Here is a 24162-nt window from a genome sequence, read left to right as displayed (position 1 = left end):
CACAAGGTTGGAAAGGACCTAGAAGATCATCTAGTCCAACCGTCCTCCCATTACCATTGCTACCAAATCCATGCAAAAGCTGTTCCTTTCATGTACTCTTTAAAATAAAGGTTCTGTTCATTGTTCATACCACACACTGCATACTATTTAATGGAAAGTCTCATCTGCAATGCAAGCTCAGGTTACAGAGACTAGATGTACTTGTAAAACATACTTAATTAAAACCAAACTCCACGGATGTAAATGTGGCAAGGAATGCTGAGCAAAACGTGGCATATATGATTGGGATATAACATCTGCCCACCACTTCTCATTAGGTGACCCCCCAGTGTCAGCTACCAGTGCTCTTACCACTTTCTCCTTGTAAACAATGTACTTCAGCCACTTGAAATCCTGCCATTTGAATCCCGCCAGAACAAACAGGGAATCCTTCTCATACTGCTCCATTTTCTGGATTGCACCTTCAGGATATGTGATCCGGAGAGTTGTTTTGCCACCCACATCTTTTTCAAACCCCTTCACTGGAGCCGAGTTCAGCCTGGAGGGAAGCAGAGAAGATGCTGTCACAGATCCCCATCACACACAACACACATCGATGATGCACACAGCTGCCACGTCCACGGCTCTTGCAATTTTTCGCTGTAAACATTTACAGAACTTTACACCAACTGGCAACAGCTTAATTAAAAGCTATTTAAATTACTTGATTCAATACAATGTAAACCACTTCCGCGCATCCACTCTTGTGATTTAAATTGGGTTGGAAGCTTCAGGAAAAAAAAAAAAAAGAAAAATATTGTTCTTGCATATTCAGACTTACAAACTAAGCGTTAATTAGTCTTCTGCAAGGCTGTGCTGAAACAGGCTGCGGCTCTGTGGAACTTTAAGACAACAAATTGTTCTCATACTCCTACCCAGTGCAGAGCTTGTGCTCATCCCACCTGCAGCAAGACTAGGCAGGGAACTCAGGCAGCTGATGCTTTTCAAAAGGAGGAACAATATCCAGCTGGTTTAATTCCCCATGCATAAGGCAAAGTGCCCTGCAATGCCAGCAGAAGGAAGAAGCAGGGCTGTCCTTGGGGTAAGGCACAGCAGCACCGTGCTCTCAGCAACTCGGAGGAGATGCTGCTGCGGTACAGAACCCCTCTGTGCGTGTCAGCCAGCCCATTCAACACCAGAAGCCCAAAGCTGAGGACATTTCAAGCATTTTGGAAAGCAAATCACGCTGACATCAAACAGCAGCCCCTGATAGGACAGTGCTGCCTGCTTGAATTATTGCAGCTTTCTTGATTTGGGGTAGTTCAATACACTGGAAAGTGCTTACGGACTGCAGATTTTCTCATGTAGGAATGTTAACGAGGATCTGGATTTGCCTTTTTTAGCCCAGATAAGCATTTTAGGTGAGAAACATTTTAATGGAGGAAGATCCTTACAGAAACATTTTAATGGAGGAAGATCCTTACATAAAATCTGAAATTCTGTTCAGAATTAAGGAGGGTTAGCTGTTTTGCTGCTAGCCTTGCTAAATCTTCCCAAACTCAGGATCCCTACATCATATCTAGACAGGAAATAAAACAAACCATTTCCCCCAAGTAAAATGAACTCCAGCAAAGGGCCAGAAGGCGAGTTGCTGATGGAAACTTAGCACTGAGCCCTGCTAATGAGCCAGCACAATCACACAGGGTCCGTGCCCCCGGGGCAGAGCTGGCAATTGAGCAAGAAAAGTTCTGGCTCAGAGATTAACTGAGGCACCAACATCACTATGTATCACCATGAGGTGAACCTCAGTCACAAGTTGCTGAGAGATACCTTTTTTTCCCTCTGCAGTCTATTGTGAGGAGGCATTTCAACACATCAGAGCACTGGCAAGTACTGCAAAAAGCTCCTGCCAGGTAAAACAGCTGGGGGTAATATCTACACTGTAACACTTCATCAATAAAGCAGTAAGAAACTCATCTCAATCTGTTCTAGAACTGTCAAAGCTGATCTCTTTACCACCAGATAAAAAAAATTCTTGCTGCAACTAGTGCTCCTCACATGGTAACATGCAATACATCAGGAAGCTCCATATACTGCTGGATCACTCCTTTGTCCATAAAGGTATTACATTTTTTTCCCCTTGAAATTCACCTCCCGGGTTCCAAATCTGATTCTTCAAAGGAGCTTTGCAACCCATAAAAAAGGATGCTATACAGAAAGGGCTTCCACTGGAGCAAGGGAAGCAGGTGGATACGTTTAAGAAGAAGTCTGCTCTCACCTCCTCCAGTCCCACTTCCAGCCACCTGGCTTCATTTAACCTTTACAGTTGACTTTTCTCTCCTTTATCCAACCTGCAACCAGCACAGGTGCTCAGCAGCCCTCTTATCCTCTCAGCTTGCAAATACTCAGATTTATTGACATGGGCAGAAAGGGTTGAACTTTTCATTTTGAAATTAAACAGTAGATATAAATTCTAGTGGGTGGCCCAGTACAGACAGATTGAAACTGTTCTCTCGTTACTTTGTGAACAGCCTGAGCGCAAGAAGGGGCTAAACTGAACATTAATTCAGCTCAAATCACTGCAAGTCACCAGACTATGACGAGCAGTACAAGCTCTTTGATAGCCACTAATAGCAGGGTGAACTGAGACTGTGAAAGTTCCATCCTGTTCTGAACAGCCCTCGCCCCATCCACGGCAATGCTGGAAAAACAACGGTTCACAGGAACAAAGGACTGAAAAGGACCTTCTTGGTCTTTGTCCAGAGTTGAGCAGGTATTTATTATACTATGTTCCATTCGTTCCTCACACGCACTGTGCAAAATTACTTCTTCTCTTTGCCTTAAATTCTTTTAGTAATCATTTTCTTTCTTCCACCTTAGCTAAGAATTTGCCATTTACCACCACATCTCATGGTTGACTAAAGTTCTGAGATCAGTTACATTCCCTTTGATATGAAATCAGTTATCTTACTAAGGAAAAATGATACCACCTTAGATTAAGTTAAACCTGCTGTTATAAACTCAGACTGCAGTTTATCCCACTTTTCCTACTTTCCATCATAATATTTGGTTACTCACACTTCAGAACCTGCTCTAAAGCTCTGTGCTTTTCCCAAATCAGACAAATGGGTCTGCAGCTCCCCAGAGAGCATCCCCCTCCCTCCCACACACACACTCTCTCACTCTCCATTAGTACAGGTATTATGTTTGTTAATCTCCAGTCACCCAGAACACCTCCCTGACCTGACAGATTAATTACTATGAGTTATGACCAGATCTATGATTTCCCATATCAGCACGTTTTTCAGGTGGTGACTCAAGTTCTCAGCAAAAGCAAAAAGTCCTAATTCTGCCTGCATCTACTTGATGCCACTCTGCTTCCGTTCCCTTATTCAACATCATTACCCACGCTGAAACAGAGGCAAAGCATTTGCAGCTTCCAAAGCACATCTACTCCTGTTGCACCATTACTGGGTCCTCACTTGTGGAGGTCTACAGTGTCCTGAGATGCTATGTTGCACAGTTCTTAGTTCTTCCCTCCTATCTATGAGGCACTGGCACAGGTTGCCTGGAGAGGTGGTGGGTGCCCCATCGCAAAAGACAATCAAGGTCAGGCTGGATGGGACTCTGAGCACCTGATGAAGCTGTGGTGTTCCTGTTCACTGCAGGGAATTTGGACCATTCAACCCTTAGGGGTCTTTTCCAACACAAACGATTCTATGATTCTATGATTTGTAACTTAAACGTTTATGTCTTCTATTTTCCTCATGTCAGTTAATACTTTTACACCATTGCATCTTGCCTCTAGTGCAGGTTAAACCTTCGCGCATAGCATGTTAACTGATAGAGAAACTGCATAAATGACAAGAAAACTGTGATGCCAAAGACTCACCTGACAACGACGTCATAGTCATCAATTTTTAATCCCAGTGACTTATTGGCAAGTACTCCACCATTTCCCACAATAATACATCGTCGGCAGCTGAGACTGTGGAGGAAGCACAGAGAGAAGAGATGACTTTTATAGCATGACTTCAAACACAGAGCTGCACATATTTAGTTTGCATCTACCTGAGAACTCCAGGAAAGCTTTTGGAATATGAAGGATTAAGGAGAGGACAGGGATACACTTGATCCCTATCTCACCCCATCAAGCCCAGGCATTACATGTGATAAACTGCTTTCAACACTTCCCCCAAGTGTTCCCCCATCTGATGAGATGGGCTGTTGGGACAAGCATGTCTTCTCCCCCAAACCCCTGGTATGATTGGCTTGAATCTAACCCATCTGTTTAGTTAAACCTCCTCATTATTCACTTAGCACTGAAAAAACAATAAGGCAAAGGCTTGGTGAGGAAGTCTACTTCCCAGCTAATTCTTGTCAGGTTATCTGAGCTGTGCTCACCTTGCCGAGTGCTATTTTGTCACTGTTCTCATGAGAACTCAAGAAATGGAAAAACACTAATGGACAGAAAAAGGACCTGCCCACATCCTCTCCCCAGGAAGAAACGCATACATCGACAGAAGGGGAAGGAAAATAACCTTAATTAACTGAGACACAGAAAGAGAAGGAAGAGAACGGTTTCTCGTGGAACCATGAGTCACAAGAACTCCGCGGCAGATGTTATAAAGTGATTTCGTTCTGAAGACAGGGAGAAGACTTCTTTCCAGCCATCTAATCCCAAACGCAGCTGGCTCTTCTGGCACCGCGCCTCCAGCTCTGGTAGTTCATTGCAGGAATACGTGTCTGCACAGCCTTCTTAGGAAAGGGTCCAAGGCAATCAGTTGCTTAGAGCAGATCTCTGCTGGGGGGCTGTCCTACCCCAAGCAGAGCTGAATGGTCTCCTCCAGGCTGTCTCCTGGCCCCACTGAGATGTGTCTGAAGAGTCAGCATGAGGAAAGCTCTGCTGATGTGGGGTCTGTCTCGGCAGAGCGGGGCTGGAGAGTACTTGAAAGATTCAGCAAACCACTGAAGGTTACCCTGCTGACAGCCACTAGCTGGAGATCTGCACACAATTAACAGTGCATCACCCAGAAGGCATTCAGGATAGCTGTCTTTCCAAGAGAAAACACTTCGTCAAGAAGATACACGTAGAACTGTGTCCCTAAGGGCCAAGCAAGTGGAGATGTTTGTGATGATCAAATCCAACAAGAGAGGAAGAATTTTATAGATACTGGCAGAGTTCTGGCAACAAGAAGAAAGCAGGGGCAAGGTCTGGTTCAGGAGAGATACTGCGGCAGGGAAGCAAAAGAATGAGCCTATCCCAACAACAGGCACTTAAGTGACAAAGGGAACAGTTTTGTCACAACCTGTAAGGAAAAGATGCCTCATGAGGGAAAACAAAAACAGTTTGGTTCTGGCTGGGTGAAGTTTCAGATAAAAAAAGGCATGTTGGATGATTATGATAAGGAAGTTTCTCCTCCTGACCAACAGAGCACTGAGTGAAATACAGTAACTTCTTTCCCCAGCTGTCTCCAAGCCATGACTCGTCTTATTTTTAGTTTTTGATGAAAAATACCGTGCTGAAATCTAAAAGCTACAGGTTACAGACACTCCCCTCTACCCACTTGCTTTTACCAATTTTGGATACAGGTGTGTTTGTTCCACCCTCAAACTACATGAGCACATCCTTCCCTCGTCTGCTAAATTAAAGCACCATCTACTGTCAGCAGCCCCTTCCACATGTGCACGTGATGCTCTTCCTGACAGACTGCTGTGTGTAAACAACTGCCTGGAGGTGGATGAGCAGGGTCGGACTGGTGAGCATTAGCTACGCACGAGGGAAGCACCAGTTCCACCAGCCAAAGCTGTCCGATCAGCCTCTCCTTATGGCCCCGTTCCCACACTGCACTTGTAGACCGATCAAAGCCCATCCTTAATTTTCTCTTGACCATACAAACTGAACCAAGTTCGTCACATGCCTCATGCTATGGCAGCTCTCCTAGATCTTGAGTCGCATTTGCACTACCTTTCCGAACTGCTTTCAACTTCTCTCCAGACCTCTGAAGCACTGACTCTGGAACACCAGCATGCGGAGCTAATGCTGCTCAAAAACATCCCTTTTGTACAGAGATTTTATGTATATGTACATCGTTTCAGTGTTCCTTTCATAGTCACTGGTTGGCAGAATACAATTCTCATCTTGCAAGCAGACTCTGCATTGTCACCTCTGCGACGCCTGATTTTTGGTTCGGCTCCAGTAAAGGAGCACTGCTCAAAAGAGAGCTCTACAGAAAGGTCGAGACTCACTCACTCCTCCTATTCCTCACAACCCCACTCTTTGGCTCCAGCAGATGTTTAGTGCAATTTCACGTTTCCTCCAGATCAGCCTTAGGCACTGGGAATACCTGCCAGCAGACTTGCACTGGAAGTTAATTCTCAGCCCTGACAGTGACTTTTAGAAGCTGTGTGTCATATTCCATTCCTAGAAAGCTGATGGATCTACAAAGACATCGCATGGAACATAATGCTGGACAGAGACAAATAACTAATGTCTGTCTTTACAAAGGTTACCTTTATCTACTTCCAGATAATCTAAAAAATATCCCACTTACATGAAAAGGTTTTATTTCCACAAAACCCAAGATAACCGACATCAATTATGCTGCCAGCTTAGCTCTGGTCTAGATCAAATTTTCCAGCATTTTTCCAAAAAAACCAAGCTCATCAACTTACTGTCACCCCATATCTCTTATATTTGCTGTCCTAGCCAACATTCCAAGAAGGGTTAAAAAGCAAACAGTAATAATAAAGAGAACTCCTTATTTAACTCTTTAAATACTCTCCAGGGCTTACTGATTTAAAAAGACATAATCGCCATTTAACATCTTCACAGTTACTAACTGAAAATATAGAACATATTTCATTGTCACTGCAGTACAGGACATCATTCTCTCTTTATTCATCACTCTCCCTCTAGAACTGAAGATTTAGTCTTTGATCTCCTAATGGCTTTTTTTTTTTTTTTTTTTGTTAGTAAGTGTTTTACACACTTTCACTGCAATGCCAGCCATGCTGTAGGACAGTGAGAAGATTATAAGGCCACCCTAATGGCATTGTCAGAGAGAAGTCTTGGGCAGAGAAGTGTCGGGCACCGGACCCCACATTCTGACCAGTAGTTTGGACACTCTGCATCAGTGCAGCTGAACTGCTGGCTCCAGGCAAGTTCCTGGCTAAAGAAATACACGGTGCAGGCAGCATCAGTTACATAGCTCAATGGTTTTCCTAAAAAGGTGCGCAAACACCTTTTGGTTTGCTTATGTACCATGTCTATCCCATACGCCTTTTCCAGAACAGCTCATGTACTGAATCATCAGATGGAGCCCCTATTCCAGTTTGCTACCCGGGTGGTATGAAGGAGGGTCATGGACTTTCTAGACCAGAAAGGCATTCCCTAAAGCCCCAAGCTGGGAGCTGGAGCCAGATGTGCAGCCTCTGACACATGTGCTCAGAGCTTAAGTTCATCTATACCATGACTAGGATTCACGTCAACATTCTGGAACAATACAGTACTGTAAGCACACGCATGCATTGTAGCCATTCCTGCTTCCCCTTCCTCCCTTGTCAGAGCACTTTAGGGATTTGTAAAAGGAAAAAACCACAAAGCCTTCCTCTACGCAACTTTGGAACTGAATGCTTTGAGGAAAGATGTAACAGTAATTAAAAAAAAAAACAAAAAAAAACATCTTGAGGGCAACTGGTGCTTAGGGAGGCTTAATGTATGCCTGTCTGATCCGGCTGCTGCTTCTTCTACCAGTGCTATCAGCCTGGAGGGACACAGACTTTTCTCCTGCTCCATCAAGTTCCTTCCTCGTTACTTTATATACTGCATTGGTAAATACTAGATTATAAGCTCAGATTTGCTGTTTTCCTTCTTTACCACCTGGAAGCAATATAAAACGGTCTGATTTTCCCCAGGAAAACTCAGAGCAGAGTTCCAACTACCATCACAGAGACAACTGCAACTTTACCTACCTCCTGCCCTGGAGTAGAAGCATGATACCAAAAGCTCTACAGTACAAAGGTGCCATAATAAAGATGACATGGAGAACAACTAAGAAAGCAGGACATCACTTGCACTGTTACAGAAGTGAACTATAGCATTTGTTCACATGCCCTCCAGCTGCTGCAAGTTGTTAACAAAACCCTCTGCTCACAATGGAGGGATTAGTTGGAGTGAGTTGACAAAGCTGCTCTGGGATGATGAAAGGTGTACCCATACCCGGAAGGATTGAGTTTGCCTCATTTCAGCACCACATCGAGTACATTGTGTCAGGAAAGGTGCATCAGGATGCCCTTTTGACACAGGGATAGTCAAACAAACAAGTTCACTTCCAGGGCTTCTAGGACATATGTGAAGTTAACATCTCAAAGGGATATCTTTGTGAAGGGGTAAGAAATGGAGAAGCTTGGGTGGGGACAAGACTGCAGGCTTGGTGTAGATCCCCCACTACACAGCCCTAATCCCCTCTTTCCTTCCTATGCTCTCACGCACTGCTCTGACCTCATCTCCCCTGCCTCTCCCACCCTTCCCCCGGGAAAGCTGCAGTCAGCATGTGGTTACATGAATGCTTGTTTCAATAGGTTCAGATGTGCTCACCCTCCCCACCCACCCCTATTCCTCTGCCTCTCGTGCTGCTGCTCCAGAGCTGTGCCTGAACAACTGTTCAGTGGAAGGGAAGCTCTGCAAATGAGATGACTAAAATGACCTGGGTTAAGAGAAAAACTTACTTTAAAGCCTGCCTTCAGCCCAGGTATTAGGAAAACAATACTTACTGGGAGAGTGGTCAGACACTGGGGCAGACTTCCTAGCAAGGTGGTTGATGTCCTGTGCTTATCTGTTCAAGAAGCATTTGCATAATGCCCTTAATAACATGCTTCAACTTTCAGTTAGCCATGAAGAGCTCAGGCAGGTGAACTCAATGATCTTCGTAGTTTGCTTGCAACAGCACTACTCTATCCTAAACATTAGCAGTACGAGGAGAGAGAAGGGAACAACAGAGCAGGTCACAGAAGAAGGAAAGATAGCTTCTTATATTGTCTATGCCAACAGAGAAAATGTTAATGCAACCCCATTCTAAAGAGAAGGTGAACTTGGAGCATCATTTCTACTGCTAGAATCATCTTACTAAGCTCCAGAAAGCCTACATGTGGAGGGACTCAAAAGTTTCGACACCTTGAACATCACAGACTAGATACATCTAGTGGTATTGGACACGAAGATCTTTATAACATTTGTTAATCTACGATTCTATGATCTCTTACCCAGCTCTGTCACAACAGAGCATTTTTTCAGCCCATAAATCAGGCTGTTCCAGTTGCTGCAAAGAGAAGAGTAAAGGGTGAAGATGGAGACTTTCTCCTTGAATGGTGAGCAGTAAGGAAGCAATCCAAACCTCAGGCTCCTGCTCCCTCCACAGTGGAGCTGTCTCAGGAAGGAACTGTTGGCTCTGTTTTGACCTTGAGAAAAGATGGAAAAGTAGCTAGCCTTCCCTCTACAGTGTGCTCCATCAATGCTTCTGAAATCCAAAATAGCAGATGCTCTTTGCTGCCAGGACTGTAATTCATTAATGATCACACCAGCAGAACGTTTTGGGAAGCATACCCAAATCTTCATTTGGCAGACTTCAAAGCAACCTAAATTAGCACAGGGACTACAAATAATAAGAATAAACTTTCAATAAAAAGATGAACTCCCAACCATAACTACATTTGGCAAGATCTACAATCCACATGAGAGCTGTGGAAAGGCTGGAGAAACTCATGAACTTTGTCACAGTGGGAGAAAGGGTGCTGGGCCAGGAAATAAAACAAGTGTGTTTAGAAAGCAGGAGCTGCACTGTTAGCCTGAGTTCAAGGAAGCTACTTGGAACAGGACTTTCAAAAGAGACTGTGAAAACCTATGATGGCTTCTGAAAGAAAGTACCTCCAACCCAGGAGGTAGCACTAGACCAAAACTGCAGGGCAAAGAGAAGGAATGACAGAAAAAAGAAGAATAGGAAAGACTAAAGGAATAATGCTGGGAAGTTGATCATAAACATGTCAGTGAGTCTCAGAAGCAAGCTTTACAATAGGACTGAAGAATCAAAAGAACTTCTTCCAAAGGCATCAATCCAAATACCTCAGGACCCTGGAGTACTGCTATCGCATCCTGGCACAGGCTTGGACAATCACACATTCCTGCCTTAAGAGTAAGGAATTCGTGAAACATTTTGTTAAAACAAGCCAGATCCTTCTTTCCCTCTAAGAGGTTCTTGTGATCCTGTTGCTTTGTCAGAAAGGCTGAAAAAGAATAATGTGTTTATTGAAAACTTGCTATTTACTTATTTGAAAAATAGTCAAGTGTATTGTGACATCATAGGAAACAAAAGATTAGGAAACAGTCAAAAGGTAAAGGCTTTTTCCCACTTATGTTTGACTTAAAAGGCCTCTGAGAGTTTACAGTTTACTGGAAAAAGTACTGCTTCCAGCTCCTGATCCACCTCCAAAGCACAGCCAATCTCTGGCAAAATTTATTTAGGACATGGAAAATAACTGCTTCAATTGCTACTACTCTAAAAGGTCTCATCTTACCTGTCAAGAGCTGGAGTTAGACGGTAATCTTTGGTTGCTGACAGGATGGCTTTGATCAAATTATCTAGGGAGAAAGAAGAAGGCATTAGGAAGAAGTTCTCAGTTCTAACAGAAATGAAAAACAAAGTGATGTAAAGCATCTGAAGCAGTTATGTGGAGGAAACAAGGTTCATATCAGGAACAACAGCTTTTACTTGTGTAAACCTATTTTCTCTGAACAACGATCTTCACAAACTGTCTGCGAAGACATGATGGGCCTGATGTAGTGCACAAGTGACTTGCACAGAGAGAGTGCCAGGAAACAGACACACTCCAGTTTAAGGCAGTGGTTTCACACCCACTTCCCTGGAATTGCAGTTCCACAAACACTTCAGACATGCAAAGCCAATGCCACTGTCATTGCTTGCTTTCATTCAAGCTTTTACACAGCTGAGCAGTGCACTGAATGTAGGGCCAGCAAATAGATATAGTATTTCTCTCAAATACTCTTCTAGCATATAATTATTTTCAAATCAGGGATTTCATGTTAGGTATGGGTTCTATGTATCTGGCAGGCATGAGTAAATTCTGTTCTATGAGTTCACAATCCTCCTGAATTCATAGGGACCCATTCATTTTCTGATTTTGAATCTGGCTTCTTTTAGCTTCAATTATACTGGAAAAGACTGTGAACAATCAGTCTCCTTCCACCTTCCCTAAGAGATCACAAATTTTTCTCATATCCTCCCCCTACCGGTCAATTGGTTCAGAAGTGCTTAGGAAACAACTAGTCAAAAGTCTCATTTCTTGAAAGATTAAAAATGACAAAGTACCATTGAAAAGACTGACATCAAGTGACTGTTTACAGTGAACATAAATGATTTTCCAGATAGACACTACTTATGGCATTTGGCACAGTTTGGGCATCTCTTTTAAACAAGGACTTCTGTTCTGATGTACTAGTTACACTCCATCAGTCTGCAGAAACTGCAGGACAAGAGTGTAGGACAAAGACATAAGGACTGAGGCAGCCAGTGTGCCAAACAACTTGGAGCCTGACAAGAAACTGGTGAGACACAAGACAGATGTAAAAAGGTGAAGAACAGAAAACCACAGATAGTTCCTCTCAATTTAGTGGATTTCTGACACGGCATTACTGACAGCCCCTGCCAACTGCTGCAAGCTGGGAGCTAGGGTTACTTTCAGAAGGCAATATTCAGGAGTAGAATAAGGAAAGAAACAATCTGTAGGGTAAAAGTCACTTCGCTAACAGAAACAGTTTTTGTTTTCCTTCATTTGAAGATTTCTTTCTGACACATTGACAACAGACTCCCTCTCCAACAGGAATGCTATTTCCCAAAGTCTTCTGCAACAGCAGTAGGTTGTCACGACCTCTAATGGCACCGCGCCACAGCCCTCTCCTTGGCCTGCCTCTTGCACTGACTCTTACTACATGGTATACATCACAGTGGTTATTTTCCACACTCTCAGAAAAAAAGAGATCAAAGGATCCCACGCCAAGGCTGCAACCTCTCATCTACCAAGCTTTTTTCCTGCCAGGTTTGCTCTACCATCCCAAAGGTTAACACTCTTGGAGGCCATCCTTTGTATCAAAAACCACTAATGTGTTTTTTGTCCTCTTGCCAACTCATTAGAAATGCCTTCATAGCAAATGTTCAGGAATTAAATATGACTACTTCAGGACTGGATATGGCAGCATCTGGAATGGGGATGTTCCCCATTCCCATCACCCAGTGAGAAAAGACGAACAAACTAACCAAGATAGGACATTCAGAAAAGATAAAAATAGCTAAATGTGGTATACTTCCTCAGCAAACCCCACAATCTAACAACAAATGGCATCCAAAGAGTTTTGGACGATGCACAAATCACAAGCGTTATCATTCAAAACTGCTGTCTGAAACTCAAAACAAAGTACTTCACTGCTGACTGTTGGCTTGTGACAGCCATGAAGGCCGCCCAGATGCCCTCAGTGCCAGCAAGGCACGGATGCAGACACAGTGCTGGCATATCTCCGCTCTTGGTTGGCACCCGAGACGAATGGAATACTGGTGGGTGTACAAGTGCACCAAGGAGGGGCCAAGAGGGGCCTGAGTATACATGTTCTCAGCACTACAAAAGATAAAAGATAAAAATTCTTCCTGTTACAAGCAACAGGTATGTACGCACTCACCTCCTGCTTCTAGGGCCAAGGTACACAGCCAGCTCAGGTGTAACAGAATTCATTAGCTCAGACACATCCCCATTCAGGCAAGTCTCATTCTTCGAGAGATATTTCCCATCTGGAAACATTTCAGCTACTTCTGTTTGGTGCAGAAGCCCAGCCAGCTCAGCAGACATGTCTCAGCAGCACATGCCTGGAGAGGCGTACCCTGGGGGTATGGGTGAAGAGACCAGAGGGGCTCTGAGAAGGGCCAGCTCTGACCCAGCAGAACTCACAGCTGCCTCACTGAACGCAACAGCAGTATCACTACACACATACTGTTCTTTCTATTCCTTCTGTGCAATTCAAGGCAGACATCGCCAATACTAAATCTTTCCTCCAGCCTGTAGGAAAATAATGATAATAGAACCATAGGATGATTTGAATTGGAAGGGACCTTTAAGGGTCATCTACTCCCACTCCCCCACAATGAACAGTGGCATCTGAACAGCTCCATCAGGCGCTCAGAGCCCCATCTAGCCTGACTTTGAGTGCACACAGGGACAGGGCAGCCAGCACCTCTCTGGGCAACCTGTTCCAATGCCTCACCACCTTCATGTAAAAACTTACTTTCTTGTATGTAACCTAAATCTCTTCTTTTAGTTTGAAACTATTTCCCCTTGTCCCATCACAGCAGATCCTCTTGAAGAATTTGCTTACAGCCCTTCTTTAGATACTGACAGGCTGATCTCAGGTTTGCCTGAAGCCTTCTTTTCTCCAGGCTGAATAGCCTCCTTCACCCTGTCCTCGTCAGGTATGTGTTCCACTCTTCGGATCATTACTGTGGCATTTTGGGTTAAAATGACAATGGCAGCACAGCCATATTTAATGCTACAAATGTTAGCCTTCCCAGGAGCAAAATGCATCTCATCATGGCTTCTCTTAGGATCAAAATCCCATATACAAGAACAAGCTAGATACTACAAGTGACATGGGCACAAATGCTTCAACTATTAGTATTTATGTGATTTTTCCTATAAACACGGCTTTTAGGCCAATTTTTTGTATGGAAAGAAAATTAAAATAAGACAAGCTCTACCTAGCAGTCTGCAAAGTGTGTTTCCTCCTCCTGCTCTGGGAAGCAGAGTGCACTGCTTGGCAAGAAGAAATAACGAGGACAAGATACAAAAGAAGGGTTTCCCTGCTCCCTTCCTAGGGCTCCCACCAGCACCAAGCCAGGTAAGAACCATTTTGTGTTGCTTTCAAATGAGTCAGTGGGGCATTGCTGCATCTCTGCAGCTCCTTGGAGGGCAGGCACAGTCACCACAGCCTCTACTTTCTCCCAGTATTAAATAATGAACACATCACCGGGGCACGCAATCTATGACAGTTTTCCACAGCTAAAGTTTCTGTTTATTATACTTCTTCTCTTGTCACGGAGAATTTAGGTTACTGGGGACCGAGGGAGGTTATTTAACCCATTTGTCTATCAACCACTGTGCACGCACTATTACTATACAAACAGAGCAATAGGACTCTGCACATTTTCCTCCCATCTAGAGGAGGAGTTGACCACATTTATCTAAGAATCCTGAGTTATCATGACATATTCTATCAGCTTTTCTGTATAACAGCAGAAGATTCAAAAGCAACTCAGGACTGCACGGTTTCTCTGAACTAAAGTACATCTTGACTTCAGGTTGACCCTGAAATTTTCAGACATTTGGAAAAACTAAAAGTAAATAGTTAGAAATTAGGCGGGCAGTGACCACACAGTGAGAGCCAGCCTAAGTCTGAATTCTATCATTTTTATCTGTTATTTATGTGGAAGAGTGGAAACCTTCACTGTAAATGTCAACAACACTTAGCACTGTTGTTTCTAATGCATAAGCTTCTTGCTAGTATCATTTAAAAAACCTGAGACCTTTCACTCCACAGAGTTTCCTGTGGCCATCTAACAGGGCCTACTTTCTGCCTGCCCTAAAAGCAAGGATGCTGGCCTGCTCTCAAATGGCCAGAAGAAGGGGCTGTAATGTTTCATATTTACCACACCAGAGACCTTCTTGTAAAATCAGCAAGTCTACATACCTTTATTGCCACCAATAAGAACCTGAAGGGCATGCATTAGAGTCACAGAACAGCACGGATGGGAGATGGAGTAATGTTTTACAGAAGGATTTATCATCCTGGCACCCATCATGAGGCCACAGACTCAGGTCCCACCACATACTCTGTCCCAGGAACACACCATCCAGAACACGATTTGTATTTTAGAGAATCTGGAAACACCACAGGAATCAAAGAGAGTCTGAAATTCCTTGCAGCAATTCATTCTATTGATTGGCCAACTCTGTGATGTCCGTGCAAGAGAAAGCAGCAAAGGCTTCCAGAACTTCGAAGCATATTGCTAACACGTGAACTGGCTCTCCAACACAGTTAGCTACAAACTGCAGGAATCTGTCCTCAGATCAGCTCTTGTATGTAAACACAAGACAGTGTTTTCTTAAGGTTATAGCTGTGCCAGATTTAGGTGGTTTGTTTGACATGGACCTTAACAACAGCACTTAAAACCACCCCTACTTCCAATATCACAATACTTTCATTGATGATTTTTAATCATAGTAGAAGACACGTATTTAGTGTTGTATAGATACAAAATACAAAACAAAACACAGAAAAAAAGCCTCCCTAACAATTTTAGGAAATCCTGGCATGTGGTAAATGTAAGCTCCAGAAAGCCCTTAAGGTCTTTTTTATAACAAGATATAAATAAAATACATAACATTTGGACTCTTGATTTACATCGCAGTTTTAGAGCCTTCAGGGATTTTTTTTTCCAAGCTTTTCTTCAGAACCAAGAGTTTGTTTTTTTCAGGGTACAAGCTTAGTTCCCAACATAATCCCACGGCTCAGAAAGTTGGAACGTTAATTTAAAGAACAATTATGCCAGAAATTGGGCAACATTTTACAATAGCCGTGCGTTAACCATTTTGATCCATATTCAACTCTGATGTATGGGTAGCAATAAAGTCTGCACAAACAGCCTCTAATCCATACCAAATAAAAGTGAACCTTGAAGGATTCATAAAGTGCTGTCCAAAGATACAAGGAAACACAAAGATAGGTGTAAAAGTTCTTCTTTTCATTGCTGCATTGTTGATGCCACTTCTCAGGTGGACAAGCAACATCTTCAAGGCCAAAAACATCCTCAACAACTACTACAGCAATTTCTCATTTTCTCAAGCCTTGCAGAAGCATTACAATACGGCACTTAAAACAACCAGAGAGCACCTGCTCTTCCCTCTAAGACATAAAAGACAGAGATAACGTCCACATCTCAATTGTACTTCAATACTGCTGAGGAGAACTTTACTTTGGAATCACCCAATTAACTGCAAACTTGGGGCTCAAGAACCCCCTCAAGCACTTTTTGCTTGTCAGTGATTCGGAGAAGAGCTATTCCCTAAGCACATTCAACAACAAAGTACCCATTTTTTAATTGAAATAAGGGACTTCACCAGAGGGTTGTACTTTTCTCAAGAGACCTCAAGAGTGAAGGTTGATCTAACCTCAAAACCCTCAGGATTTCTTCCATTTGTAGGCTTTATTCAGTAACAAAAAGATGGCCCTCTACCTCTTCTGAAACTTGAACATTCTTCTCATCCCCACAGCATCCCATTTAATTTCTTGACACTATATAATCAGCTAGATTCCCTGGGGAAACAACAACATTTTTATAGATACATTCTCATGTGATAATGGCAATGATTACCAATTTTGGCCAAGTGTAAAATTCTAGTGGGAAACAGTTCAGAATTCTGCTTCAATCAAACTCAAGAAGAAAATGTTGTGTTAATACCACTCAGAACAGAATTAACAGCTATACATGCCTGTGCTTCTTGCTTAGTAGTTAAGAACACATAGAAAATAAGAAAATGCTCATTGTAGGAAAACCATCCATTCAACAGAGTGTAGGTAACAAAATCAAGAGAAAGTTGGAGAATTAGAGCAGAAGAAAGATATCACTATCAGGTAGATCCAGCCAAAAAGTAGGAAAGGCATCTGCATACAGTATTTCAGCTTCTGCAAAGAACTGGAAGGGCAGGTTGGGAAAGACTGATTTTCCAGATTGTTTTAGTTTAGTTTAGTTTTAGTTTAGTTTAGTTTTAGTTTGGGCCAATTGTAAATTTCAGTCGTGATGACCAAGTGAATATGTTTGCTCAAAGATAAAATACAGTTCATGCCAAGAAAGTTGATGTGGAAGCCTCATGATTTGAAGAGTTAATCACATGACATCCCTCCCTCTCCATAGGGGAAAAAAATAAAAATAAAAAAACCATGAAGAACATAAAAACCAAAAACTAAAAAGAACACAGAAGAAAATAATATAATTTCTTTTCCTGATAAAATTTTGATATGCCATCTTTGCACACTCAAAAACAACATTTTCACTGAAGATGAATGACCTCTTCCTCGAGAGACTAATAAAAGCACTGGTAAGCAGCACTGAACCATGGTTCTTCCCAGCACCATTCACACAAAGGAAACATTCAAATAAAACCAAGCATGAGAACAATTAACCCTTGCACAATATATCTACTAGTTTTGGTGGTCTAGTAAACGTCCCTCCTGTATCAGATGAAAACATGAAGTCCACTGGCCTGTGCTGCATATTACATTCAGTAAATCCGTAGCACTTCAAATACGTTCTTAATATTCTCATACTCCAGTGGGGAAGAAACGGTTTCCTGGATTGCTGGTGAAAGCAAATTCTGAGCTGGTAACATGACAGCCACTCCCTAAGAAATAAATATCACCTTCAAAGCCAAACCAATGCAGGGCCAGCAAAGCTGCCTCTCTGCTTAAAACAGTCTAGCAGGAACAAAGGTAGAAGAGAGGACCAATAATTACTGCTATGCAATGACACTATTACTGACTGAATGCATGAAGGAGATATTACACATCTCATGTTTGCTTAGTTTTTTAGTGTATGCTACGCCATATGTTTTCACTTAAGTTCAAAAAGCCCTGCAGCAACTCCCATCCTCATTACACAGAGATGATGCCAGATACTAGCTACTCTTTCTTATGAAAGCCTTTTATATTCCTTCAGCCACATGTACTGAGAAATTCTATTAATAGTCAGGTATTTCTCCAGCCTTGTTTGTTGCCCTTTTCCAAATAACTCTTTCCTTTTGCTTTAGCTACAGAGGTAAATTTGGGGAGGAGGCCCTCTGGGATGAATAAGCTCACTAACACTATAAACAATTTTCCATTGCTTATTCATTGACAAACTTAACCCTGAAAGCCGTGCACTTGCCAGAGGAGCTCTGCAACCATATGGACAGCCTGTGCGTATTCATACCTCCGTCAAAACCTTCCATGTAACTCATTTAACAGCTTGAGATTGTTGCAGTCTCCTTGTTCTTCAGAGAAAAAAAAAAAAAAAAGCTGGAAGAACAGGCCTGGGGAGTGCTGGGAAAGAAAGAAGCATTCCAAAAAAGCAAATGAGAGCCTCGCACATGGTGGAATGCGGGAGGCACTCCAACATTGCAGCCAGTTCTGAAACAATAGCCTGGGACACAGGAGGGTGCTTGGGGTTTGAGCTGTCCTCCACGGGACATCTTACCATCCAGCTTTTAGAGTTCCAAACTCTTGTTACAGTTTGATCTTCTCGACAACTCTTAAAGCTGAGTAATTTCATCGTGTCTCTGAAGGATAGCCTTTATTTGGGTTGAATACATGCTAACAAACAAGCAGCAGCACAGCATCCCACAAGCATCTCCTATCAAACACTAGTTAGCAGAGTCCTTGTGTTCACCACCAGGACCAGAAAACAACCTCCTCTAATTCCTAATCCATTCAAAGGCTCAGAGGCTCACACAGGTGGGTGACCTTCCTGGGTAGGAAGATGAAATACATCCACTCTCTTTTTTGGGGAAGGGGCAAGGACTTAACCTGTCTGTACAATGAGATCAACTGCCTTCGGGGCTCTTTTATTAATAGAGATGCAACCAAGGAGTCACAGAGGCACATCCTATTGTTGGTTCTGCCAAGTCACACAGCAGAAGAGAACAAAGCCCAACATGGCACTGGCAGGCTGAGTAATAAAGTAAATGCAGTCGAATGTGACAATGGGCTGTTTAACAAAGTAATCATTCTTTGTCATTTAGAAAACCCTGATTTAGATTCCGAAGAATAGCCTCACACATTCATAGCCAGCTGCAGAAGTCACAACTGTGTGAAATCCAGAGTGATCATTTCACTAAAGGCCAAACAGATACTTGTAGAGATCGTTTGGGTTAAAAACTACAAGCAGATACATCACACACTTTTTCAGAAAATATGGCACATTTGCACACAGAGAGAGCAAGAGTTCCCAAAATGGGCTACAGACATCTGTGATGAATGCAATGATGCCTTAAATTGCCAGTACAGTGCTGCTGGCACTGAGACAAGTTCTCAGCTCTGCTTCTGTCCCACGTAGCTGGGGACTGAGATCAGGTAAGCAGGCCGTAATCTTGGATGAACAGAGGGATCAGAGTCAACATGTACAAGAACTCTATGTCTATTTAAGAAAAATGCTTTTCTTGGAGAGAGTGAAATCTAGATCATAAAAACCCTTTGCACATGCTAATGGCCAAATCAGATAACGGCCATAGGACTAGAGGTGAATTCTTCCCTGACAAACGTCAAATATGTTAAGCTTTTTAAGTTATACCGCGTGCTTTTTATCAGCTTGAGATGGAAAAATCATCTTTGCAATCGGATTCTTTTTGAAGAAAATGAAGATCCCTAAAGAACTGTCAAAATAATCTGCATGCTGCCTTCTTGATATGACCAGCTTTACAGAGCAGTAGTCCCACCCTTAAAATTCCTGACCTTTTTCTACTCTTTTGCATGTGACTTATCCAGATGTGTGACTCCAAATTAGTGCAGCTCAGTAAAAAATGCTCAGTAAACAATGCTCATCAAAAGCTGCTTTCCCATAAAGTCCGCAAGTTAGAATTGTTTTTTCTTGGACCAGCGAACACCAAATAATGGATAGAAAAGGACTTTTTATTTTCCAGAGACAAAGCAAAGCAAAACGCTGCTATGAGTTTGAAGACCTTTTATTATCTAAAAGCCCAAAGAAAAGAAAGAAACTTTAATAAAAGAGAACAGAACGTATTATTATCTCTGAAGCTGCTCAGTCTCTTAGTTTCATAACTCCGGTACTTCCAAGCCTCTACAGAGAAGTTTCTCTAAGTTTCTTGGAATATGCAGCATTACTTAAAGTGAGCTCATCCTCTAAGTGTATTTCACACAGAAAGCTTTTGCGCTTGGACTCGACCGCAGTCACTTGAAAACACTGGGGAACAGAATATTCATCAAAGTTCTCAGCAAAACCTTCCCATTACCACGCCAGCTACGATGGGGCTCAGTAAACATCAGCACCTTCCTCAGTTGATTCACGTCGGTAATCCCAGCTGCTGGCGTCATACATGCACCCAGCAAAACCCTGCCCCATCTGTTTCAAAACAGCCACGTCCGTCTACGGTTTCTCAGCCCCCCTGACCACGCGTTTTCCCATGCGCATCCCGCTCGGACTGTCTTCATCTCACACCAGCACGTGACTTATCTCCCCACTGCCTGCCGAGGTTGTTTGGATATCAGCAGATTGCTCCAACTGAGAGCCCTAATGAGGTGCTGATCCCATCATCCGATCACTCAGCTGAGCCGGGAGGCGTCCCCTGGGACCGGGCAGAAAAGACTGATGCAAGAATTCCAAGTGATGTGTCACATGAAAGGGCGCCTTTCACATCACTAGGACTCGCAGCCTGTCAGCACAGCCATTAGAAATCCCAGGTTACAGAAGTTTATAATTCAACCCTCCCACACACACAACTTGCTCCAGACTGAAACTTGGCACAAAATTCAGTCCCAGGAGGGTATTAAAAAAATAACCCATTCAACTGTTTCCGTCCCATGGCTTCAGCTCTCAGCCATTTAAATAATGGCAATTTCTTATTTCTCTTTTTAACTGAGGAAATCCAATATAAAACACCAGATTTACATAACACTGCAGTGGTGATATAAGCTGGCAACAAACCCAGGATGAAGGCTGCCAGAGCCATTCCGTCATCCTCTTTTGGTGAATTTCTCCATTTGGATCCAGTTTAACGGAATGATTTTTATTAAGTCTGGCTGACATCGTGTAATCTGCAAATCCCACCTCCACGTTGGTCAGGCAGTGTGCCCTAGCCTTTTGCACTTCGTGCGCCCATTAGAAGGGGGTGAGCCTTCCTGCAGTCAGCGCTGCCAGGGTTATTTCTCGAGGCCTCTGCTGCAGTCTGCTGGCTCTCCCACAGCACACCTGAGATGCAGCCCCTGCTGCCATATTACAGCTGCAGGATGGGACATATACCACATCACCACCAAGGCCTCCCAACAGATTTCTCCAATTTGTTACACAAGCACACAAGTGGCAACAACATAAACTAAAGATGTGACCAAATGTTACAAGAAGAAAGCAAAGCATCTGCAGAACCACTTTCTTGATTCAGCAGCTCTGTAGATTTCTCATACCTTGTCCTTTAATTCCAAAGGGGGGTACAAAGTCCCTGATACGAGCCCATCTCCTGAAAGAATCATCTAAGAACATTGGTGCCGGCTTTGAGAACCTGAGGAAATAAAAAAAAGAAAAGAAAAAGAGAGAAATTAACTTCTTATTTAGGAAAGACCAATTTCTGCACGGAGCTGGGGAGAATCCAGACCTAAAAGCTTACTGTACAGTCTCACCAGCAATATCACAACACCACATTTTACTGTTAACCAAAGGTGCCTGTGAATCTGTTAATGAAGACACCAAAAAACCTCTAGTCCTGAGCTTGACAATCACTTCAATTCAACAATTTAGAAGAACATGCTGAACGTCCACGCTATTGTTTGCTGCTAATTTAGCTACAATAAAGTTGTATATTTAGCTATAAGTTGTAAATTGCAACCAGAGTTTATGTGGCTTTGCTTCAAGCCCTGTAGGCATGAGCCAACTTATGAGCTGTCTATGCCAGCGTGTGAAGGCATGTGAGGAATGGGTGCAGAGCTCCTTTACATTGTTCATTACACGTACTGCTAGCACAGGTGTGCATGCTCAGGGAAGAGCTGCCTGGTTTCAAGGCAGGAGCTAGCTGCTCCAGTGGCTGCTTCTACCTCATTCATATGCAGATACACAGCAGCTCTCATCAGAAGGGAATAAAGGAAGCAAAGCAGGAGACCATGAAGAAGTACTTGGTTTAGAGAGGACAGATACAGGTGATTTCTTCTGCATTCATTATCATATAAACTATTCAAGAGACATCCTTGCCAAACCAAACAGTTGTGATCTATCCAAAATCACTTAGAAAGAGAGAACTAGTTCTTAACCATGTCATTATGGGAATACAATTAGCCTAATTACACCCTCAACAGAAAAAACAGCAGCTACTAAAAATTTGTCCCTTCTAGAAACAAAACAATTAGAGCTTTGCCAAAGAAGCTACAAGAATATTGACTTCCATTCCAGACCACTTCTGAGTGTATCGAGGTCAGCGCTAACACTATAATAATTGGTGTTAATAACTGTCAAAAATCTGTTCAGTCAGTCATACAAGAAGAGCAGTGGGGATGTTCTGGATCAGGATCAGGCTATGCAACAAAGATGGGAATATACTGTGCTTTGGGAGTCAGAAAGTTCATTACACATCAAGTGCAAAGTATAGATATTGGACAAAGACAGAGCCTGGCTAACCTAGATCTCGCTGGCAGGAAAGCAGGGTTTTCCGCTGCTCCTTCGGGCTGTTTGTGCACTCAGCATACAAATCCATGCTACTGCAATCCTGTAATTTCTTGCATCTGAACCATCTGATTTAAGATAAACTCATTTGCACCACGCCGCCGTCATGTACACAGAAACAACATCAGATAGTGGCACAGTGAGGAAACGTTGGAATGAAGATAAACTGCAAAATACAGCCCAACCTGAGCCAATGAGAGGTTGCAGAAATCTCTGGGAATGTGGGAGAATTTAACAAAAGAACACAAGACTGCAACTCACCCCTGTGCACTGCTTCGCATTCACTCATGCAATCTTTAGTTAGATAACCTATAGCCATAAACACAGGATGCACACATTACGTGGCTGATCTAGAAAACAAGGAGTGTTTCTCCAGAACACAAATGAGAGCTGAGGATATGAAAGGATTGGTATAATTTTATCTGGAAAAAAAGTAGGGAAGACGTGTTAGGTATATCACAGCTTCTGAATGCCTCAAGGAAAAAGAAAAACAACACTCCACAGCCCTATTCAAAACAAAGCAAAACAACAACAACAAGAAAGAACAGGATACAATAATACCCTGACAGTACACTAAGAACTTCAGTATCATGACAAATTAGTTTGTTGTTTGTACTGCTGATTCTTCAAGCTCTGATGTACCGAAATCTAAGTATTGTGTAACACTATTGAGTCTCCCAGCAGTTCTCTCTGCCTTCTTCCAACATCAATAGGAAGACTTCTTGCAGGATTCTCATGCAACGCAAGACTTAGAACCCAGACGGCTGCAGGACAAGATGCTCACAGCTTTTCCTTTAGTGCTTACAGCAGAATGGTGCTCTGGAATGCTCCCCGTGTTCCCCAAGCAGTTCCCCACGTGCAGAGCCATGGCAGTGCTTGTGGGGCACCACCGGCGTTGAGCTGATTTTCTTAGGTCATCAAATGGCTCTGTTTTTTGTGGTGCCTAAAAAGGAGGGTGAAGCACCCACGGCCAATCTTACTGCATTTGCTGCAAGTGAAAAGGAAACTTGCTAGCAAGTGCTGCAATAGCCTTAGGCCATCTACTGTTATCTGGTAGTACATAACACTATTTTACTCAGAGCCAGGGAAACTGACTTTTAATTCACTTTTCTGCTTCATTTAAGGCCACTGAAGAACAGGTTTGGGAAAAATATTATTGCCATGTGGCAAAAAAAAAGAGCAATTAAAGGATATCTAGCTCCCATAAATTCTGAAGGTAATCCCATTCTGGAAATATTAAGAGATCATGAATGCCATAAGCACATGATCTATGAAAAGCACTTTGCAACCCCAATAAATCAGAGCAGGCCAGCAGTGATGTCCGGCAGTGACAGGAAAATGCTGTCTGCCAAAGCTCTCCTGGAGCATGGCTGCTCTGTCTCGGCTCTGAAGTGTGTCTGGTGTACTCTAGGACCCTTCAGGAAATATCAGAATATGCCTCAAACAGTCCATGGGAATGCTCTCAGCAGAGCACCTAAAATACATTCCAAGGAATGTGTGGGAGTTTGTCAAACAGAAAAACTAAATGCCTCTGAACGATTCTAAATTTTGTATTTACTGAGCATCTTACATGTGGGATGCAGCATTTCACCTAAGTCATGGAACCACAGAGGTTGGAAAAGACCTCCAAGATAACCAAATTCAACCCCAGCCC

General features: G+C 42.9%; 1 protein-coding gene across 3 annotated transcripts in view; it reads right to left on the bottom strand.

The window, feature by feature from the left end:
- The window catches only part of LOC100543009 (CMP-N-acetylneuraminate-beta-1,4-galactoside alpha-2,3-sialyltransferase), an 86894-nt gene that overhangs the window by 7713 nt on the left and 55019 nt on the right, over positions 1-24162 (bottom strand). For all 3 annotated transcript variants that reach the window (XM_031554931.1, XM_031554933.1, XM_031554932.1), the window contains 4 exons: positions 21263-21357; positions 10552-10615; positions 3872-3967; positions 352-538 (listed from right to left, as the gene is read on the bottom strand). In XM_031554931.1, coding sequence (XP_031410791.1) covers positions 352-538; positions 3872-3967; positions 10552-10615; positions 21263-21357 — 442 coding nt within the window. The remainder of the gene's footprint in view (positions 1-351; positions 539-3871; positions 3968-10551; positions 10616-21262; positions 21358-24162) is intronic.

This window comes from Meleagris gallopavo, chromosome 10 (assembly GCF_000146605.3).
Source record: "Meleagris gallopavo isolate NT-WF06-2002-E0010 breed Aviagen turkey brand Nicholas breeding stock chromosome 10, Turkey_5.1, whole genome shotgun sequence".
In the NCBI taxonomy this organism is placed as follows: Eukaryota; Metazoa; Chordata; class Aves; order Galliformes; family Phasianidae; genus Meleagris; species Meleagris gallopavo.
The sequence above is the reverse complement of the archived record's forward strand: the minus strand, read 5'-3'. Positions and strand labels throughout refer to the sequence as shown.